At 41.4% G+C, this 18557-nt stretch overlaps 1 protein-coding gene across 2 annotated transcripts in view; it reads right to left on the reverse strand.

The window, feature by feature from the left end:
* Positions 1–18557, reverse strand: part of LOC131510732 (adhesion G protein-coupled receptor E4-like) — an 85187-nt gene that overhangs the window by 58691 nt on the left and 7939 nt on the right. For both annotated transcript variants that reach the window (XM_058728230.1, XM_058728231.1), the window contains exons 3-10: positions 18269–18319; positions 15758–15877; positions 10556–10705; positions 7624–7664; positions 6862–6997; positions 6158–6265; positions 2551–2735; positions 1796–1963 (exon numbers count right to left, since the gene is read on the reverse strand). In XM_058728230.1, the coding sequence (XP_058584213.1) occupies positions 1796–1963; positions 2551–2735; positions 6158–6265; positions 6862–6997; positions 7624–7664; positions 10556–10705; positions 15758–15877; positions 18269–18319 (959 nt within the window). The remainder of the gene's footprint in view (positions 1–1795; positions 1964–2550; positions 2736–6157; positions 6266–6861; positions 6998–7623; positions 7665–10555; positions 10706–15757; positions 15878–18268; positions 18320–18557) is intronic.

The raw sequence follows: 18557 nt of genomic DNA on the forward strand, positions 1-18557 counted from the left end.
AGTGTAATCAGTTTAAATTACAATCAATGTAAATAAACTATTAATGAGGTCTTTGGTATTTTTTTCCACATTAAGTCTTCAAAATCCAGTCTGTATTTCATGCAGAGAGAGAGGGAGACACAGAATCAAAACAGGCTCCAGGCTCCGAGCTGTTGCACAGAGCCTGACGTGGGGCTCGAACCCACAAGCCATGAGATCATGACCTGAAGGGAAGTCAGACGCTTAACTGAGGCACCCAGACACCCCCAGATCCTATTATTTTTGATGATAGAAGTGAAATGAAGTCCTGCCAATGAAGTTGTGTTTAATGGAAAAACATTTCACACTGCTTCTTAATTTAAATAAATTAAAATTAAATAAAATTTAAAATTTAGGGAGGGGCACCTGGGTGGCTCAGTCAGTTGAATATCCGACTCGATTTTGGCTCAAGTCATGACCCCAGGGTCATGGGATCAAGCCCTGACCCATGCTCAGCACAGAGCCTGCTTAAGATTCTCTCTCTCTCTCTCTCTCTCTCTCTCTCTCTCTCTCCCCCTCTCCCTTGCTCACACACTCTCTAAAATAATTTTTTTTAATTAAAAATTTGGGGGGCACCTGGGTGGTTCAGTTGGTTAAGCTGACTTCAGCTCAGGTCATGATCTCACAGTTCATGGGTTCAAGCCCCATGTCAGGCTCTGTGCTGACAGCTCAGAGCCTGGAGCCTGCTTCAGATTCTGGGTCTCCCTCTCTCTCTCTCTGCCCCTCCCCTGCTCACACTGTTTCTCATTCTCAAAAATAAACATTAAAAAAAAATTTGGTTCTTCAGTGACACTAGCCACGTTTCAAGTGCCCAATAGTCACATGTGGCTATGATCTTATTGGACAACAGGGCTCTCCAAAGCCATCTGAAGGTTGGGATTTATCTGTTTTGTTCTTTGCTGTATCCTCAATGCCCAGAACAGCATCTAGCATATAGTAAGCAGTCATACACGAATTTGTTGAGCGAATAAAATGAGGTCATGCATTTAAATGTGCAATATAATGCATGACCTCATTTTATCATGCAGTCATACAGTAACTGTTCAATAAATGAGAGCTAAAAAATGTTTTGTGATACAGTAACTGTTCAATAAATGAGAGCTAAAAAGAAATAGGGGAAGAAATTAGGCAAATTTCTTTAAACGTGGCTTATCGTAGCTGTAGTTGGGACCTGGGAAGTTGAAGGAGCTATGCTTTTTCGTTAGTGATAGTCAGTGGCTTTCCTTCCCATCTGACCAGCTGTAACCACTGCTTGCAGAATAATGGATGTTTGATTCCAGATCATCTTAGATTCCACCCAACTGTCCAATGTTTGACAGGGGCTGACAATCCAACTGTCCAATGTTTGAAGGATTTACCTGATAGCTTGAGCTTACTCTGCTCATGCCCATGGAAATGCCAAAATTAACAACCCCTGGGTGCAGCTTTCAACCAATGCCTGAGAGGAGGTGGTGTATAAATACCCCTGCTCTCCCGCTGTTCAGTTAGGATGACTCAGGTGTGTCTCCTACACTGATTCCCAGAATACTCCAGAAGGAATTAAGTTCCAGATGCCCACAGTGGTAACTGGCTTGATAATGCTGTCCACATTAGCTTGATTTTTTTTCTTTTCTCATTTCACTTCCCCAGTCCCTTTACTGGTGCTTCCTGGAATTACCTCTCAAGGGAGCCACTGCCACTTGATTCCTTATCTTAGAGTCTCTTTCTAAGACATGGAGAGGACGACCTCACCCTTTGTAGGACACAGACTCCAGGAGGGGACCATGAATCTTGGTACCTTGGGAACAAGAGCCATGAGAACAGCAAAGCTGGAAAGGTGGAAGCATTTGCATCGGGTGTGTGAATCGTTGCTGCCCACATGAGAGCAGCCCTCCGTTGACCAGGCGCCCCCCTCCTCTGATGCATCCCAGGAGACACAGAAATATTTTGCTCTTGCACCACCAGGCTGGAAAGAGAATAGCATGAGAGTAGAGCTCTTTCTGGTTTGATTATCTCAATTTTATAGGTTAGTCATGGATGCATTGCTTTGGAAACTGGAATCAGAGAAAATCCTATCGTGGAGAACACTTGTGGGGAAGACTTTCATATGACCACATTTACTGTGGGGTTTATTCTTCATTTATTCTGCCATTCTCTGGTCATCTCAGAGACCCAGGGACTGACCCTTATGAACTGCTTTACCCACATTCCTTGTCGTTGGGACAACCAGTGAGAGGTACCAGTGAGAAGTCTTTAGATGAAAGGAGGAGGTCAGGTGTTTTGCTATATGCTTCTTCTGTTCCAGGATGCCTCCATCTCCAGCAGGGAAACCCTCCAGCTTTCCTTGGGCTCAATAATTCTCACCCTTCCATTGCCTTTTTAGGCTTAAATATGATAATAACTTCCCTTGGTGGCAATCTCTGGGTGCCTTAACATTTCTTGTTGGTTCTCTTAACTCTGAATAAGCAGAGTTGGATTCAGTTTCTTGCCAGAACCCTAATAACATACCTCTTTGAGGTAATGCACAGAGATCCAGCCCTGGAGTTTTCTCACCTGTATATTTTGGAAGGTCAGGAACACAGGTTCAGAGAGATATACTTTTTCCTTCATACCAATGGTGCCACTTGTGACACGAGAGTTCACTTTCACCCCCTGCGTCCCTCTTCCATCATTAAAAAAAGATCCATTCAGAATATCCCCAAGAGATTGATAAGTGATAAGTGCAACTGCACTTCTATCTGAGAAAACAGAAGAGAAATCGCTTTAGAAAGCATCCATATTATGGGAAATTGGTACACTAGTATCTTGTGTGAGAGTCATAAGGCAAACGTTACATACAGTCAAAATTGCCCTTGGAAAGCTCTTATGTTGCCCCATCAATACATTATGTGTGGTTTCGGGTATAGCACTTTGTATATGTAGTACATATTAATACACATACAAACATAATTAATACATATTAAAATGCACCACACATAAGAGATATACATGCAACATATCCAGTGATGTATTGTAAAAATATACATGAGCACTTAGATATCAAAATCGGAGCCATGAGGCCAGATGTTTGTCCTCAGAAAGGCAGGTGGCACTCAGGTAGGATGAGGAAACCACACCTTCCCATTGTCCATCTCAAGCTCACTCTGGGATATCCAATTTAGAAAAGTATGGGAAGATATGCAGGATGATGCATTCTATTTAATTCATTCTCTCATTCTTCCCTCTTTCTGTTTCTCTCTCTTTCTCTCCCTCCCATCCTCTTCCCCTCCTTTTTTCATGCAAAAAGAATTTAATTCACAGAAGGTAAATGCACATATGATGCTCTGTAGCATGATGTAGTATTTCTTTTTTTAAGGTTTATTTATTTATGTTGAGAAAGAGTGCATGTGAGCATGAGTCGGGGAGGGGCAGAGAGGAGACAGAGAATGCCAAGCAGGCTCCATGCTGCCATCACAGAGCCTGATGCAGAGCTTGATCCCATGAACCATGAGATCTTGACCTGAGCTGAAATCAAGAGCTGGACGCTTAACTAACTGAGCCACCCAGGTACCCCACATGATGTAACATTTCTTAAACTGCAATTATTCATCAGCCACCATCCCAGTTTTAGTCAAATCCACTTACCACCTATATTATTATTTACTCCATTTAAAAAATCAACTCATTTTAAGATCTTTTCCTTCTCCCTTCTCCATCAAACAGCTCATAATAAGGAGTGAAGATTAATTACTGTGGAAAGCTGGGGGTTTTCTGAAGAAAATGCAGCTGGTATTTCACCCTCTCCAGAGAACCAGGTCTTTCTCTTTGAAATATTTTTTCATGCATTCATTCATTAATTTATTCATTCATTCATTCAAATATTTATTGAGCATCGAGTATGTGCCAGATAGTGTTTTAGGCATTATGATACAACAATGAAGAAAAGAGGCTGAGTTCCTGCCATCAGAGAGCTGATATTATAGCAGGAGATGAGCAACAAACTAATTAAGAAAATATTACATAGTGTGGATTCTGTGCGGAAATTTAAATAAGATGATGGAATAAAGGAGGGGTGGCAAACTATGACCTGAGAGTCAAATCCAGCCTACTACTGGTTGTTGTACATAAAGTTTTATTAGCACACTATCATGCCCTTTTATTTACATATCGTCTATCGCTGCTCTCCCACTACAACGTCAGGCTTGAGTAGTTATAACAAAGATCACCTTGCCTAAGCAAGGCAAGGGAAACAAAAGCAAAAATAAACTATTGGGATTTCACAAAATAAAAAATCTCTGCACAGTGAAGGAAACAATCAACAAAACTAAAAGGCAACCTACAGAGTGGGAGAAGATATTTGCAAATGACATATCAGATAAAGGGTTAGTATCCAAAATCTATAAAGAACTTATCAAACTCAACACCCAGAAAATAAAATTCACTTAAAAAATGGGCAGAAAACATGAACAGACATTTTTCCAAAGAAGATATACAGATGACCAACAAACACATGAAAAGACACTCCACATCACTCACCATCAGGGAAATACAAATCAAAACCACAATGAGATACCACCTCACACCTGTCAGAATGGCTAAAATGAACAACTCAGGCAACAACAGATGTTGGTGAGGATGTGGAGAAAGAGGATCTCTTTTGCACTGCTGGTGGGAATGCAAACTGGTGCAGCCACTCTGGAAAACAGTGTGGAAGTTCCTCCAAAAGTTAAAAGTAGAATTACCCTATAATCCAGCAATTGCACTATTAGGTATTTACCCACAGGATACAAAAATACTGATGTGAAGGGGTACATAATAGTTAAATCACAAAAAGAGCCCAAATGCCCACTGACTGATGAATGGATAAAGAAGATGTGGTGTGTGTGTGTGTGTGTGTGTGTGTGTGTGTGTGTGTATATATATATATATATATAGCACACTATCATGCTATATTATATATATATATATATATAATATATTATATTATATATATAATATAATATATTATATAATAATAATAATAATATAATAATATTATAATATTATTATATAATATAATATAATATAATATAATATAATATATTATATTATATAATATAATAATATTATATTAATATTATAATAATAATATAATAAATAATAAATATAATAAAATAAAATAATAAAATAATAAAAAATAAATATAATAAAATAATAATAATAATATAATATAATATATTATATTATAATATATATATTATATTATATTATAATATAATATATTATATATATATAATATAATATATTATATATATATAATATATTATATTATATATATATATATAAAATATATATATATTTTATATATATATATATATATATAAAATGGAATATTAGTTATAAGAATGAAGAATGGAATCTTGACATTTGGAAAGACGTGAATGGAGCTACAGTGTATTATGCTAACAGAAATAAGTCAGCCAGAGTAAGAAAAATACCATATGATTTCGCTCATATGTGGAATTTAAGAAACAAAATAGATGAATACAGGGGAAAAAAGAAAAAAAGAGGGGCAAACCATAAAACAGACTCTTAACTATGAAAAACAAACTGAGGGCTGATGGAGGAAGGTGGGCAGGGGGATGGGTTAAATGGGTGATGAGGATTAAGAAGGGAACTTGTGATAAGCACTGGGCATGTATGTGATGAGTCACTGAATTCTACATCTGAAATTAATATTACACTATATGTTAACTAACTGGAATTTAAACAAAAACTTGAGAAAAAAAAATTTACTACCTGGTCCTTTCACAGAAAAAGTTTGCCAACTCGTAGTATAGAGGAAGACTGGGGGACGATTTAAAATAGGGTGATTATAAAGTACTTCTCAAGGGAAAGAGCATTCAAGGTAATAATCATCTGCCACCTGCAAGTGCTGTCTTTTCAGACCATCATATGGAAACCAAGCATACATCAGCCTGTCCCTTTTAAGGAAGCATGTCAAGGACACCTGTATGAACCTCAGTGTGTCATAAAGTACACACACCAAGTGTGTCCCTCAAATTGCCTGGTTAGTGACCACCATGTAGAGTCCCCCCTGCCTCAAAAACTTTAAGTCCCCACCTCCTGCCCCAGCCACCTGGAAATGAGACAACAGTGCCTAGAATTTGGAGGTCAGGAGAATCCAACTTGAACACAGTACCTCCTATGGTTCCTTTGAAAGCATCAGTACAGTTGATATCCATAGTGTTATTTCCAGCCTCCAGAAGAGTCTTCTCACTTGTGTCATTGCACCTCTTGGTTTCATAAACTGGAAACATTAAGAGAGTCCTGCTTTGTTCACTTCTCACACATATGAAATTTGTTGAAGAACTAACTCCCTTCTTTGAAAGGCACCCTACTGGTGATTTCCTTTTCTGTATGCAAGGTAGGCCAGATGGCACTCCCCTCCACATCTCTGGCTGATAGGGATAAGATGGTCAAAATGAGCTAAGCAGCACGCACTGGCCACAGCCACCCAGGGGAAGAGAGGAGATGGCCATGCTTCTTGAAGCTGGAACTAGGGTGAGCAATCTCAGACTTTACATACAATATTTAAAGATCAGGGTGTTGTATGGAAACCAATTTGACAATAAATTTCATATATTGAAAAAAATATTTAAAGATCAAAAAATTTTAAATCATCTTATACTGGAGTACCTGGTAATGGGGGGGGGACTTACTTTTTTTAAGCAAGAGAAGCTAAACATTTAAAAGTTTTCCCAGAAAAGTCACTTTGGAACAGGTCTGCATTTGGGAAAAATCCCTTGAATTCTCCATGTCACATAAACACATAAACACAAAGTCTGACAAAAGATCACACTCATAAAATTTTTTTGGTCATAAGGAAAATGCTCTGTTTCTTACCTATACCAAGCGTAGCATTCTCATACTTTCCTGGAAAAGCTAAAGTCTCAGTCCATATGATCAGTTCCATGTCTTGAAGTACTTGGGTCGCCACTTTTGCAATGTGATTTTTGCTTCCATTGTTCACCAGAATTTCCTTGCAAAGAAATAAAGCTAATTAGGTAGACTCGTACTAGAACTTAAGAAAGCAGGAATTTACTTGAGTGTGGTTGGGTGAGCCTAGAAGGCAAAGCTCTGTGCTTTCAACCTGGAGCTTGTCTTCTCATTTATCATGCACAGCCCTGTGAAGGGAGAATCATTCACTCCATTGTATTTATGGGAGCACGAGGGCCTAAAGGGTGAGGTGTCTGAAACTCACGAAGAGTGCTTTACAGAGGAAGACAGGGATGGAAGTGATGATAGGGGTGGAATGAAACTCGAGATGTCTGGTGCTGGTCTTTGAACAACAGCTGAGGCACTAAAAGCCTTTCCCATGGTTTCTCAATTTCTATTAACATTTGGGACCAGATAATGTAGCATAACAGCATGCCTGGTCTCTGCCCACTCAATGCCAGTAGCACCCTAGTTGTGACAATCAGAAATGTCCCCAGACGTTTTCTGAGGTACCCTGGGAGAGAGGACAAAATCATTCCTATGTGACAGCTGGTGTGTCCTAAACCAGAGGGAACACGGGCAGAGGGAACCATGGTAGTTATTTAAATGAGAGAATAACATGGAAAGATTGGCCAGATGTCTCCCAGACCTAGGCTTCACTTCACTCACCTGAGTGCCCCTTGAGACCTGTATCTCCTCACCAGTGGCCTCTGAAAAGAAAAGTAGCCATTGAGTGGGATGTGGGAGATAACATGCCTAGCTCACATCTCTCTTCCAAACACTCTCAAGTTGGGTCTTTCTCTGATGCTTCCCATCCTTGCCCAAGTCCCCTCTAAGAAGTCCCAAATATCTTCTACAGTAGAATTTAAAAGAGAATTAGGGTGGAGCCTCCAGTTCAATAATTCAGTCAATAGTATTTTTTGCACAGCTACTAAAAGCCAAGAACAGTATTGAACCTTATGGGTAGAAGTTGATAAGGAGACAAAGAAGTTTGAAGTCTGGTGGGAAAGTCACTAGGTTAATGAAAAAAAATGATTAAGTCATCGCAAGGTACCAGCATGTTCTTAATAGGATGAGATATCTTGGGAGTGCACAGAGAAGCTCCAGCACATGTGGGGTGCAGAGAAGGCTTCCTGAAGGAATGGGTATTAACTGGGCTAATATTATACAAGCAATAATAGTACGGGCAGTTGTATACACAACATGGTATATAAAGTGCCTTAATACACACTATTTCATGTAAAGAAACACAGAAGGTTCCAGAACAGGGTCATGTGACTTAATATTTATTGAGCCTTCCTAGGTACCTAGCACTGCACTGAGTATTTTACACACCTTAATAATCAAAATGGGTACGTGAGGTGTGTTAGTTTCCTAAGGCTGCTGTGATAAAGTACGACAAACTGGGTGGCTTAAAACAATAGAAATGTGCTTTTTCATGGTTCTGGAGGCTAAAAGTCCAAAATCAAGGGTTATTGGCAGGGCCACACTCTCTCTGAAGGTTCTAAGGAGGATCCTTCTTTGCTTCTAGCTTCTGGTGGTTGCAATCTTCTCTGTTCCTTGGCTCGTGGCAGCAGAACCCCAGCCTCTGTGTCTGTCTTTGCATGTCTGAGTGTATGTGTCTCTACATCCAATTTCCCTCTTTCTTTTTTTTTTTAAAGTTTATCTGTTTTTGAGAAAGAGAGAAAATGTGTGAGTGGGGGAGGGGCAGAGGGAGGAGGAGAGAGAGAATCCCAAGCAGTCTTTGTGCTGTCAGCACGGAGCCCAGTGCAGGGCTTGCTCTCATGAACCACAAAATCATGACAGGAGTCAAAATGAAGAGTCAGGTGCTTAACTGACTGAGCCGCCCAGGCACCCCCAAATTTCTCTTTTCTTATAAGGATAGCAGTCATATTGGATTAAGGGCCCACCCTCATCTGGTACGACCTCATTTTGATTTTATTAGGTATGTAGAGACTTTCTTTCCAAATAAGATCATGTCTCTAGGTTCCGGATAGGCATAAATTTGGAGAGATTCTGTTCCACCCAGTACATGAGATAAGCAGGTGTCTGAAGGGACTCTCAGTGATCTCTGCCATTTGGATCCCTCCTCCCCTGATCAGACCCCTGCTAATGAATAGAAGTCAGCAAAAGTGATAGGATGTCACTGCTGAGACTGGGTCATAAAAGACTTCAACTTCTCTTTCATTTGCACTCTCTTTCCAGCTATTCTTATGTGCTTGCTATAGCAAAGCAAGCCAGAGAGGCTGACAGCTTCTCACCAGCCACCAGAAAGGGACTGAGGCCTTTAACCCAGTAGCCTTTAAAAAACTGAATCCTGGGGCGCCTGGGTGGCGCAGTCGGTTGAGCGTCCGACTTCAGCCAGGTCACGATCTCGCAGTCCGTGAGTTCAAGCCCCGCGTCAGGCTCTGGGCTGATGGCTCGGAGCCTGGAGCCTGTTTCCGATTCTGTGTCTCCCTCTGTCTCTGCCCCTCCCCCGTTCATGCTCTGTCTCTCTCTGTCCCAAAAATAAATTAAAAAAAAGTTGAAAAAAAAAAAAAAACTGAATCCTGCCAGCAGCCACGTGAGTGAGCTTGGAAGCAGATTCGCCCCCAGATGAGCCTTCAGATGAGACTGCATCCCTGCCCAACACTTTGTAGCTGTGAGAAACCTTGGAACAGAGGACCCAAGGGAGTTATGTCCAGATTCCTGGCCTACATACACTGTAGGGAAATAGGTGTTCTTTTAAGTCATGACCACTGGGGTAATTTACTATGCAGCAACACATCACTCGTACAGTAGGTGTTATTGTTATTCCCATTTACAGGTGAGGCATATAGAAGTTAGGGCATTACGCAAAAGTCATCTGGTTCAGTGGTAGAGTCAGAAGTCCAATGTATTGAACTCAAAACAAGAATGAGCATATTCTGGTGAGCGAGAGCCAGGTTCTTGTGTCAGAGAAAGTGACAACAAAGGACAGAGGGAAGGCTAGAGCAAGCCCTGATGGATGAGAACTGGAGGTGTCCATGTGAACTTGCAGGGTTTAGTATATAGACAGATAAATATAGAAATTGAATTTAAAGTAAGCAGAGGAGAGGGGCGTCTGCGTGGCTCAATCAGTTGAGCATCTGACTTTGACTCAGATCATGATCTCGCGGTTCATGAGTTCGAGCCCCGTGTTGGGCTCTGTGCTGACACCTCTGAGCCTGGAGCCTGTTTCAGATTCTGTGCCTCCCTCTCTCTACACCCCTTCCCTGCTTGCTCTGTGTCTCTCTTGCTCTCAAAAACAATAAACATTAAAAAATTTAAAAAAATAAAGTAAAGCAGAGGAGAAACAAGTAGGAAAGTCGAGCAGAAAATCAGAGATGTCATTTTGGAAGCCCAGGAAAGAGACCCAGACAGGAGACTTACTCTTACAAGGCAGCTACACAGGGATGATGATTGGTGCTGGGGGCTTGGGTGGTGCCTTCTGAGAAAAGATTACCAGGGACAACAGGGGGGATGCAGGACGAGGGCCAGTACATATCTGTTCTCTTACCCTGGCCTGAAATGAATGGAGCTTTCAAAGTCTTCCCTCACCCCTCCTTTTTTCACAGTGGAAAGAATATTTGGAAATCCTTACCATAACACTCTTTATAATTTAATTTAAATAAGCCAGCCACAAAGTTGAAGACAGAATTTGGGATACAGCTGCAGTAGTAACTTCCAATTTCATTTCTGCAGTAGGATTTCTTCTTGCACTTTGCCAGACCAGTCTCACACTCATCGATATCTGCAAATCAAGAGGAAACATCACTTTTTTTGTTCTCAAACTATACCATCCTCCCTTGTACATGGAGTCTCAACTACCCAGCATCATTTATAAACAACACCTGTTCTTGGATAAGATGACTCAGTATCATAGAGGTGATAGTTCTTCTCAAGTTAATTTATAAATTAACTAGTGAAAAACATCTAGCCGGACTTTAAGGAGTAAGGCAGTGGATACAATCATGCAAGAATAGCCAGAAAAACTCTGCAGTGAGGATTTGCCCTACCAGATGCTAAAATCCACTTTAAAGCCTCAATAAAACGAGGGCTGGTGCATGAACCAAGAAGTAGGCTAGTGCAATGGACAAAAGTCCAGCAACAGACACTAGTGCATATGGAGCTTTGATGATGGTGGTATGTCAAAACACTGGAGGAAGGAGGAGTGGTTCTTTCAATGCTTGGATCACACAGTTTGCTATGTCAACTTAAAACACACAGCAAGGAGCAAGGGGAAAGAGATAGGGCAGGTGCACATGCCTTTAAGAAATGGTACAAGTGAAGCATAAGGCTCACCTTTTGCTACCTAAGTCCTGGCACGTGCAATATTCACACATCCTGCATCTATCTGCCACATCTATCTGACGGACCAGAGTTGCGACTCAAGCAAAGGGACTCACAGATGGAAGGTGCCCTGAGCCAATCAATGACTCACACTTGTTCCCTCTGTGGGGAGGACTCAGGACAAGCACACTTAGCCAAAAGCTGCAACTTGCCTATTAGTCTATTATGGGTTTTATTGGTCTAGGGGTATGTGTGTTGGGTAGAGGGTACATGGGCCAGAATGGTTATCACTAATGAGTAACTGAGTTAAGACCTCATAAATATTAAGTGCTTGTGTATATTTTGTTTATATTGTACATCTTGGGCATCAAATGCCTCTTATTTATGTGCTATGAACATTTAGCACCTACGTTCTTTGAGTATATTTATTATTTCATGAATACTGTTGTTCTCCCCATTCCAGTCTATGTTTAACGCACATATGTTCTACCCACTAACTACTTACAGCTATTTTTTTAAGTGTTTTTATTTATTTTTGAGAGAGAGAGAGAGAGAGAGAGAGAGAGAGAGAGAGAGCGCATAAGTGGGGAAGAGGCAGAGAGACGGAGACAGAGGATCCAAAGCTCACTCAGCACTGACAACAGAGAGCCTGACGTGGGGTTTGAACCCACGAACCATGAGATCATGACCTGAGCCAAAGTCAGATGTTCAACCAACTGACCCACCCAGGCACCCCACTACTTATACCTATTTTGACACATCTTATGCATTTCACATATCCCATTGGATTTTTTTCTGTCTTCTGTCGCAGAACCAAATAGTCTCAAACAGTCTAACAAGTGCACATTTTACCTTTGTACATTTCCCTTCTTTAAACGGGGTTCCCCTTCATCCTGGTTCTGGATCTTATTAAAAAATAAGATAAAATGAGACCTGGATCTCATACAATTCTTAAGAATAAACTCTACATGGATCAGAGATTCAAATGTAAAAATGGAGCCATACAAATACTAGAATTAAACAGAGGTGAATTCTTTGATCTCAGTGCGGGGGAAAACATTTTAATGAAGACTTAAGTGCCTTAGTAAATTTGCCTATATAATTTTTTTAAATTAGTTGCATGGCTAAATAAAATACATAAACAAAAAACATTAAAAAAAAAAAAAATTTGGGGCGCCTGGGTGGCGCAGTCGGTTAAGCATCCGACTTCAGCCAGGTCACGATCTCGCGGTCCATGAGTTCGAGCCCCGCGTCAGGCTCTGGGCTGATGGCTCGGAGCCTGGAGCCTGTTTCCGATTCTGTGTCTCCCTCTCTCTCTGCCCCTCCCCCGTTCATGCTCTGTCTCTCTCTGTCCCAAAAATAAATTAAAAACATTAAAAAAATAAAATAAAATAAAATAAAATAAAATACATAAACAAAGACTAAAGACAATTGACAAACACGGAGAAAATATTCTCCATGTATACTACTGACAAGGGACCCAGATCTCTAACCTATAAAGAAATAAAAAATTGGGAGAAAAAGAAACACTCAGTAAAAAATATAGGGGAAAGACGTGAACAGAAATTCAGAAAGAAGATACAAAAATGATCCTCTAACATAAAATGTTCAAGATTGTTCATAATTAGGGGCACCTGGCTGGCTCTTGATCTCAGGGCTGGGAGTTCAAGCCCTACATTGAGCATAGAGATGACTTTTAAAATTGTTTCATAATTAGAGATGACCATGAAAAATCTACTGAGATACCATTTCTCACCTAGCATACTGGCAATGCATTCTGAAAACATGTTCTGTCGGCAAGATGGTGGGGAGACAGGTGCTTTCATGCAATGGTGATGGGAATGTCAATTGGTACAACTCTCCTGGAATTAAATTTGGGGTAGCTAATCAAGGTACATATGGATTTACCTCTTAACTAAGCCACCTCACCTCCAGGACTCTACCCTGAAGACAAATCTCCCACAAATATTGGAAAGAGCCTAAGTATTCAACTAAAATGCCCTCACACACAGAAGAGGGTTGAATAAACTATGGTTTACCCACACAGCTACGTAAAAGAGTGGGGAATATCTCTACATGAATTGGAGTAATTTCTAGGATATACTGTTAATCAAGAAAAAAAAGCAAAGTGCAAAAGGGCATCTCTGGTGTCCTACCAAACGTGTCAAAGTCATGGAAGATGAGAAAAGGCCAAATATCTGTCACAGATTGCTGTCTCAGGAGCATGGCAACTAAATAGGATCCTGAAATGGTTCTTGAAGCAGGAAAAAAGGACAATGGGAGAAAAATTGGTGAAACTGGTAAAAAAAAAAAAAGTCTGTGGTTTATTTAACACGATTAGACCAATATTAATTCCCTGGTTCTCATCATTGTAGTATGGTCATATTGTTAGCTAACCTTAGGGGAATTGGGCAAAGGGTAATACAGAATTCTCTGAGCTGTTTTAAAAACCTTTAAAAATAGATACATCCAATGTTTTATGATTCCACTTATAGGAGGTCCCCAGTGGAGTCAAATTAATGGAGACAGAAAGTATGATCATGGGAGCCTGGGGAGGGAGAACGGGAAGTTAATGTTCAGTGGGGACAGAGTTTCAGTTTTGCAAGATGAAAAAAGTCCTGGAGATGGAGGGTAGGGATCGTTGCACAACATTGTGAATATACTTAATCCCAGTGAACTGTACACTTAAGAATAGTTATAGTGACTCTCAACTGTCAGAATGGCTAAAATTAACAACACAGGAAACAACAGATGTTGGCAAGGATGCGGAAAGGGGAACACTCTTACACTGTTGGTGGGAACGCAAACTGGTGCAGGCACTCTGGAAAACACTGTGGAGGTTCTTCAAAAAGTTAAAAGTGGAATTACCCTATGAACCAGCAATTACACTACTATTTACCCAAAGGAAACAAAAGTGCTGATTCAAAGGGGCACACGCATCCTGATATTTGTAACAGCATTATCTATAATAGCCAAGCTAGGGAAAGAGCCCAAATGTCCTCAGCTGATGGAGGGATAAAGAAGATGTGATATCTATATCTATATCTATATCTATATCTATATCTATATCTATATCTATATCATATCTGTCTATCTATCTATATGATATATATATGTGTATATATATATATAATTATGCTAAGTGAAATAAGTCAGAGAAAGACAAATACCGTATGATTTCAGTCATATGTATAATTTAAGAAACAAAACAGATGAACATAGGGGAAAAAAGGAGAGGCAAACCATAAAACACACTCTTAATGACAGAGAATAAATTGAGTGTTGGTGGAGGGATGGGGGTTGGGGGATGGGCTAAATGGGTGATGGGGATTAAGGAGGGCACTTGTTGGGATGAGCCCTGGGTTTTATACGTAAGTGATCAATCACTAAATCCTACACCTGAAACTGATATTATACTATACGCCAGCTAACTGGAATTTACATAAAAATTTGAAGAAAAAAACATACCAAAACCAAAACAAAAAATGTTTCACAAGTAAAAAAAAAAATATTTACAGTGATAAATTTTGTTGTGTATATTTTACAATTAAAAAAATTAATTTAAATAAATAAATCCAGTATTGTCTGATTTCACTCACAGGAGGTCCCTAGAGGAGTCCCATCCACAGAGACAGAGAGTAGATGGTGGGAGCCAGGGGTGGGGAGTCTGTGTTTCATGGGAAAGGAATCTCGGTTTGGGAAGATGAACAGGTTCTAGGGATGGACAGTGGGGATGGTTGCACAACAATATGCATGTATTTAATGCTTCTTAAAGATACACCCCAAAATGGTTAAAACGGTACATTTTAATGCTTCTTAAAGATACACCCCAAAATGGTTAAAACGGTACATTTTACATTGCATATATTTTGCCACAATAAAATAGAGTAAATCCTAAGTCGTCTACCATGGTTCGCTTTGCCTTCTGGATTTACACAACTCCACCAAGCTATTATCCATTTCTACCGGTCAGATATTCAGGAGTGGTTTTTGTCTTTGGTGTACTCAAACAGACCTTTAGAATTTGTGGAAATGAGAAAGGCTTATTTAGGCTGGAGCAGAAGGGAGCAGTGAAAAGGGAAACTGAAATACTAAGCTGGGGCCAGATCATGGAAGATAATGTCAAGATAGTAAATTATTCATTTGTTCTCTTGGACTACACATTTTTATTGGGTCTCTGTTATGTGACATTATTCTCTGTCCTCAGCATACAGCAATGAACAAAACAGATACGGTCCCCACCCCTGTGGATTCTCAGACAAACAAACAAAAACCAGTGCTTGAAACGTCAAGGGTCCTGGGAACTCTACCTTCCTCTAAAGAAAAACATGAAGCCAGCCTCAGAGAGAGTGAGGGGGACACAAAGGGTAGGGACTTCTCTAGGGGCACTGAGACAGCCCTGACATTTCCATCCTGTAGCACGACTTCATCTTTACGTCACTGGCACACCCATAGAACACACATGCCCCTGCCTCGTCCAGGGATTCCAGGATGATGTGGATTCCATCATTACCTTCACACTTCTCATGGGGCTCAATGTACTTCCTCCCAGACACGGACTGAAATCCATCTTTACAAGCACAGTGGGTACTGTTGGAGCAGCTGGCATTTTCAGGGCACTTGGGACAGAGACCTGCAGAGAACACAGGATCATTCCATTCATGTACTCATTCATTTAAGAAATATTCCTTAAGCCCTTACGATGTCTCAGATGCTGTGGTCAGCGGAATAGCGCTGTTAGCCTCCACTGCCCACCCCTCCTACTGCTGAACACAGATGCTTGCAGTGTCTGCCCCACACACATCCAGCCTCAGCCACCAGCACCACTTATGCTCAACAGAACTTCCCACTGTCAGCACCTGAGTTTCTCTACCTGAGGGCTTTCTCTGGCCACCAGAGTCCTCTGTGCTCACAAGGCAGGTTAGCAATGGAGCAGATCCCTCAATCAATGACTGACATGAGTCAGGGTGTTAAAAAAAAAAAAGTGTGGGGGGGGTGCCTGGGTGGCTTAGTCTGTTGAGCATCCAATTTTGGCTCAGGTCATGATCTCACAGTTCATGAGTTCAAGCCCTGCATCAGGCCTCATGCTGATGGCACAGAGTCTGCTTGGGATGCTCTCTCTCTCTCTCTCTCTCTCTCCCCCCACCCTCTCTCTCTGCCCCTCCCCTGCTCATGCTCTCTCTCTCAAAAATAATAATTAAAAAATTTATAGAATTACCATATGATACAGCAATTCTATTTTTAGGTATATATCCCAAAGAACTGAAAGCAGGGGTTTGAAGAGATATTTGCACACTTGTGTTCATAGCTGCATTATTCACAGTAGCCAAAAGGTGGAAACACCCCACGAGTCCACTGACAGATGAATAAACACCATGTGGCCCATCCATACAATGGAATGTTATTCAGCTTTAAGAAAGAAGGAAATTCCAACACCTGCTACAACAACATGAGTGAGCTCTGAAGACATTACGGTGGGTAAATAAAGCAGTCACCAAAGGATGACTACTGTTTGATGCTACATACAGGAGGTCCCTAGAGGAGTCGAACTCCTAAAGACAGAAAGCACATGGTGGATCCTGGGGCTGGTGGGAAGGCAAATGGGGAATTGTTCAATGGGGAAGAGTTTCAGAAGAGGAAAAATGTTCTGGAGGTGGTTGGTGGGATGGTTACACAACAGTGTAAATGTGTTTGATGTCACTGAGCTGCACATTTTAAAATGATCATGATGGTGAATTTTATGTTATGTATATTTTACCACAAGTTTAAGAAGATAACAGCTTCCTTGCTCATCAAGGGGAATAACGCTGGGGTGCACACTCCTTAGTACATCCCAGCTCCCATTGTTACATGTAACCTGCTTGACAATGGACCCTTATGGCTCCTCGCCTTCCCAGGTAATTTCCCACTCCCACCTGGCACTTCCTAGAATCACCTCTGATGAGGGAACATACGGCAAGCTGACAGGCCACTGCAACCCTTGCCTCCCCACCAGGTGCAATATATGTGTGATATTCCTCTGGCTCTCCTGGCTGCCCAAGAACAAAGGGAAGGGGAAAAACACAGGGTTAACTAATAGAGATCATAGTCCTGCAGGACCTAAGTCTCCATCACCCCTCCATAGTGATGTGGGAAACAAAGGCAGAAGGAAATGGAAGATACAACTAAATTTCCTTATAATCTGCAGCCCATTGACAAATACTTGAGGCAGGCAGAGTAAAATGTTTCTACAGGAACTCCTTACTGTCTTAATGCTAATACTTTGCTAGAGGGAAAAACAACCTTAGCCTGACAATAGCTAGGCCTCCAGTATCCTATGAGTCTTTTTAGGAAATATGAAAATCTCACTAGAAACTTCCCCTGGATTAGACCTCCTACAACCCCATAGTATAACACCAGTTTCTCCTCATGGTCCCGGGGCAGCTCTTCCTGCCCAGGGGTCCTGTCCCCATGCTTCAATAAAATCACCTTTTTGCAACAAAGATGTCTTCAAGAATTATTTCTTGGTCATAGGCTCCAGACCCCATGAACTATTACCCCCCAAACTCATCAACCTCCCAGATAAATGACTTGTTCTCAGGTCCTTTTCTCAGGGTGTGCTTCTGGAGGGACGCAACCCAGGACATGGGGAAAAGCAAAAGTATCTCCTGCCATGACTTGGACACAGGCTCTGGGAAAGAAAGGGCAGAGTCCACCATCCACCAGCTGTGCGACCTTGAGCCAGCTACTTCTCCAGAGGGCCACTGGTCAAGTGAGGATACGGTCAGGACCTTCTCTGTAGGAATGTCAGGATTGCATGGGATCAGTGTGCAATGTGCTTAGCATTGAGCCTGGTTCAAAGCACGAGTTACATAAATGGCAATGATGATGCAAAGGTGGGGGGCAGTCCTTGGGAGCTGCAGGCAATAGGAAGAAGGCAGCAGGATTTATGTGGTCTCCCTTGAAAAGGGCTCCTTCCCTCTCCTTGAGGCAGGTCACAGACCCTAATTTCCATTCCCTGGAATTTGACAATGAGTAAGCTCACCTTCAGAATTTTTGACATGTGATCCTGACAGAGCCAGCAGGACAGTGAAACCTGGAACAGAGAGAGGGGGACAGTTCAGCTTGGCTGAAGCCCAATGGGGATAGGGCCGGACATACCCTGCTGACTTCATTGCAGATTCTTCCAGGCAGATTACAAAGGTGAGGGTCAGGGAGGGCATCATATACTAGTGATGCGGGCCAGGGCCATCTGATTGCAGCTGTAAGAGGGTCTACACCCAGTTTCAATGTGCGAAAGTTTGTGTGGGGGGTGGGGGGCGTTTCCCACACCA

The sequence above is a fragment of the Neofelis nebulosa genome, chromosome 4, assembly GCF_028018385.1.
Source record: "Neofelis nebulosa isolate mNeoNeb1 chromosome 4, mNeoNeb1.pri, whole genome shotgun sequence".
Classification (NCBI taxonomy): Eukaryota; Metazoa; Chordata; class Mammalia; order Carnivora; family Felidae; genus Neofelis; species Neofelis nebulosa.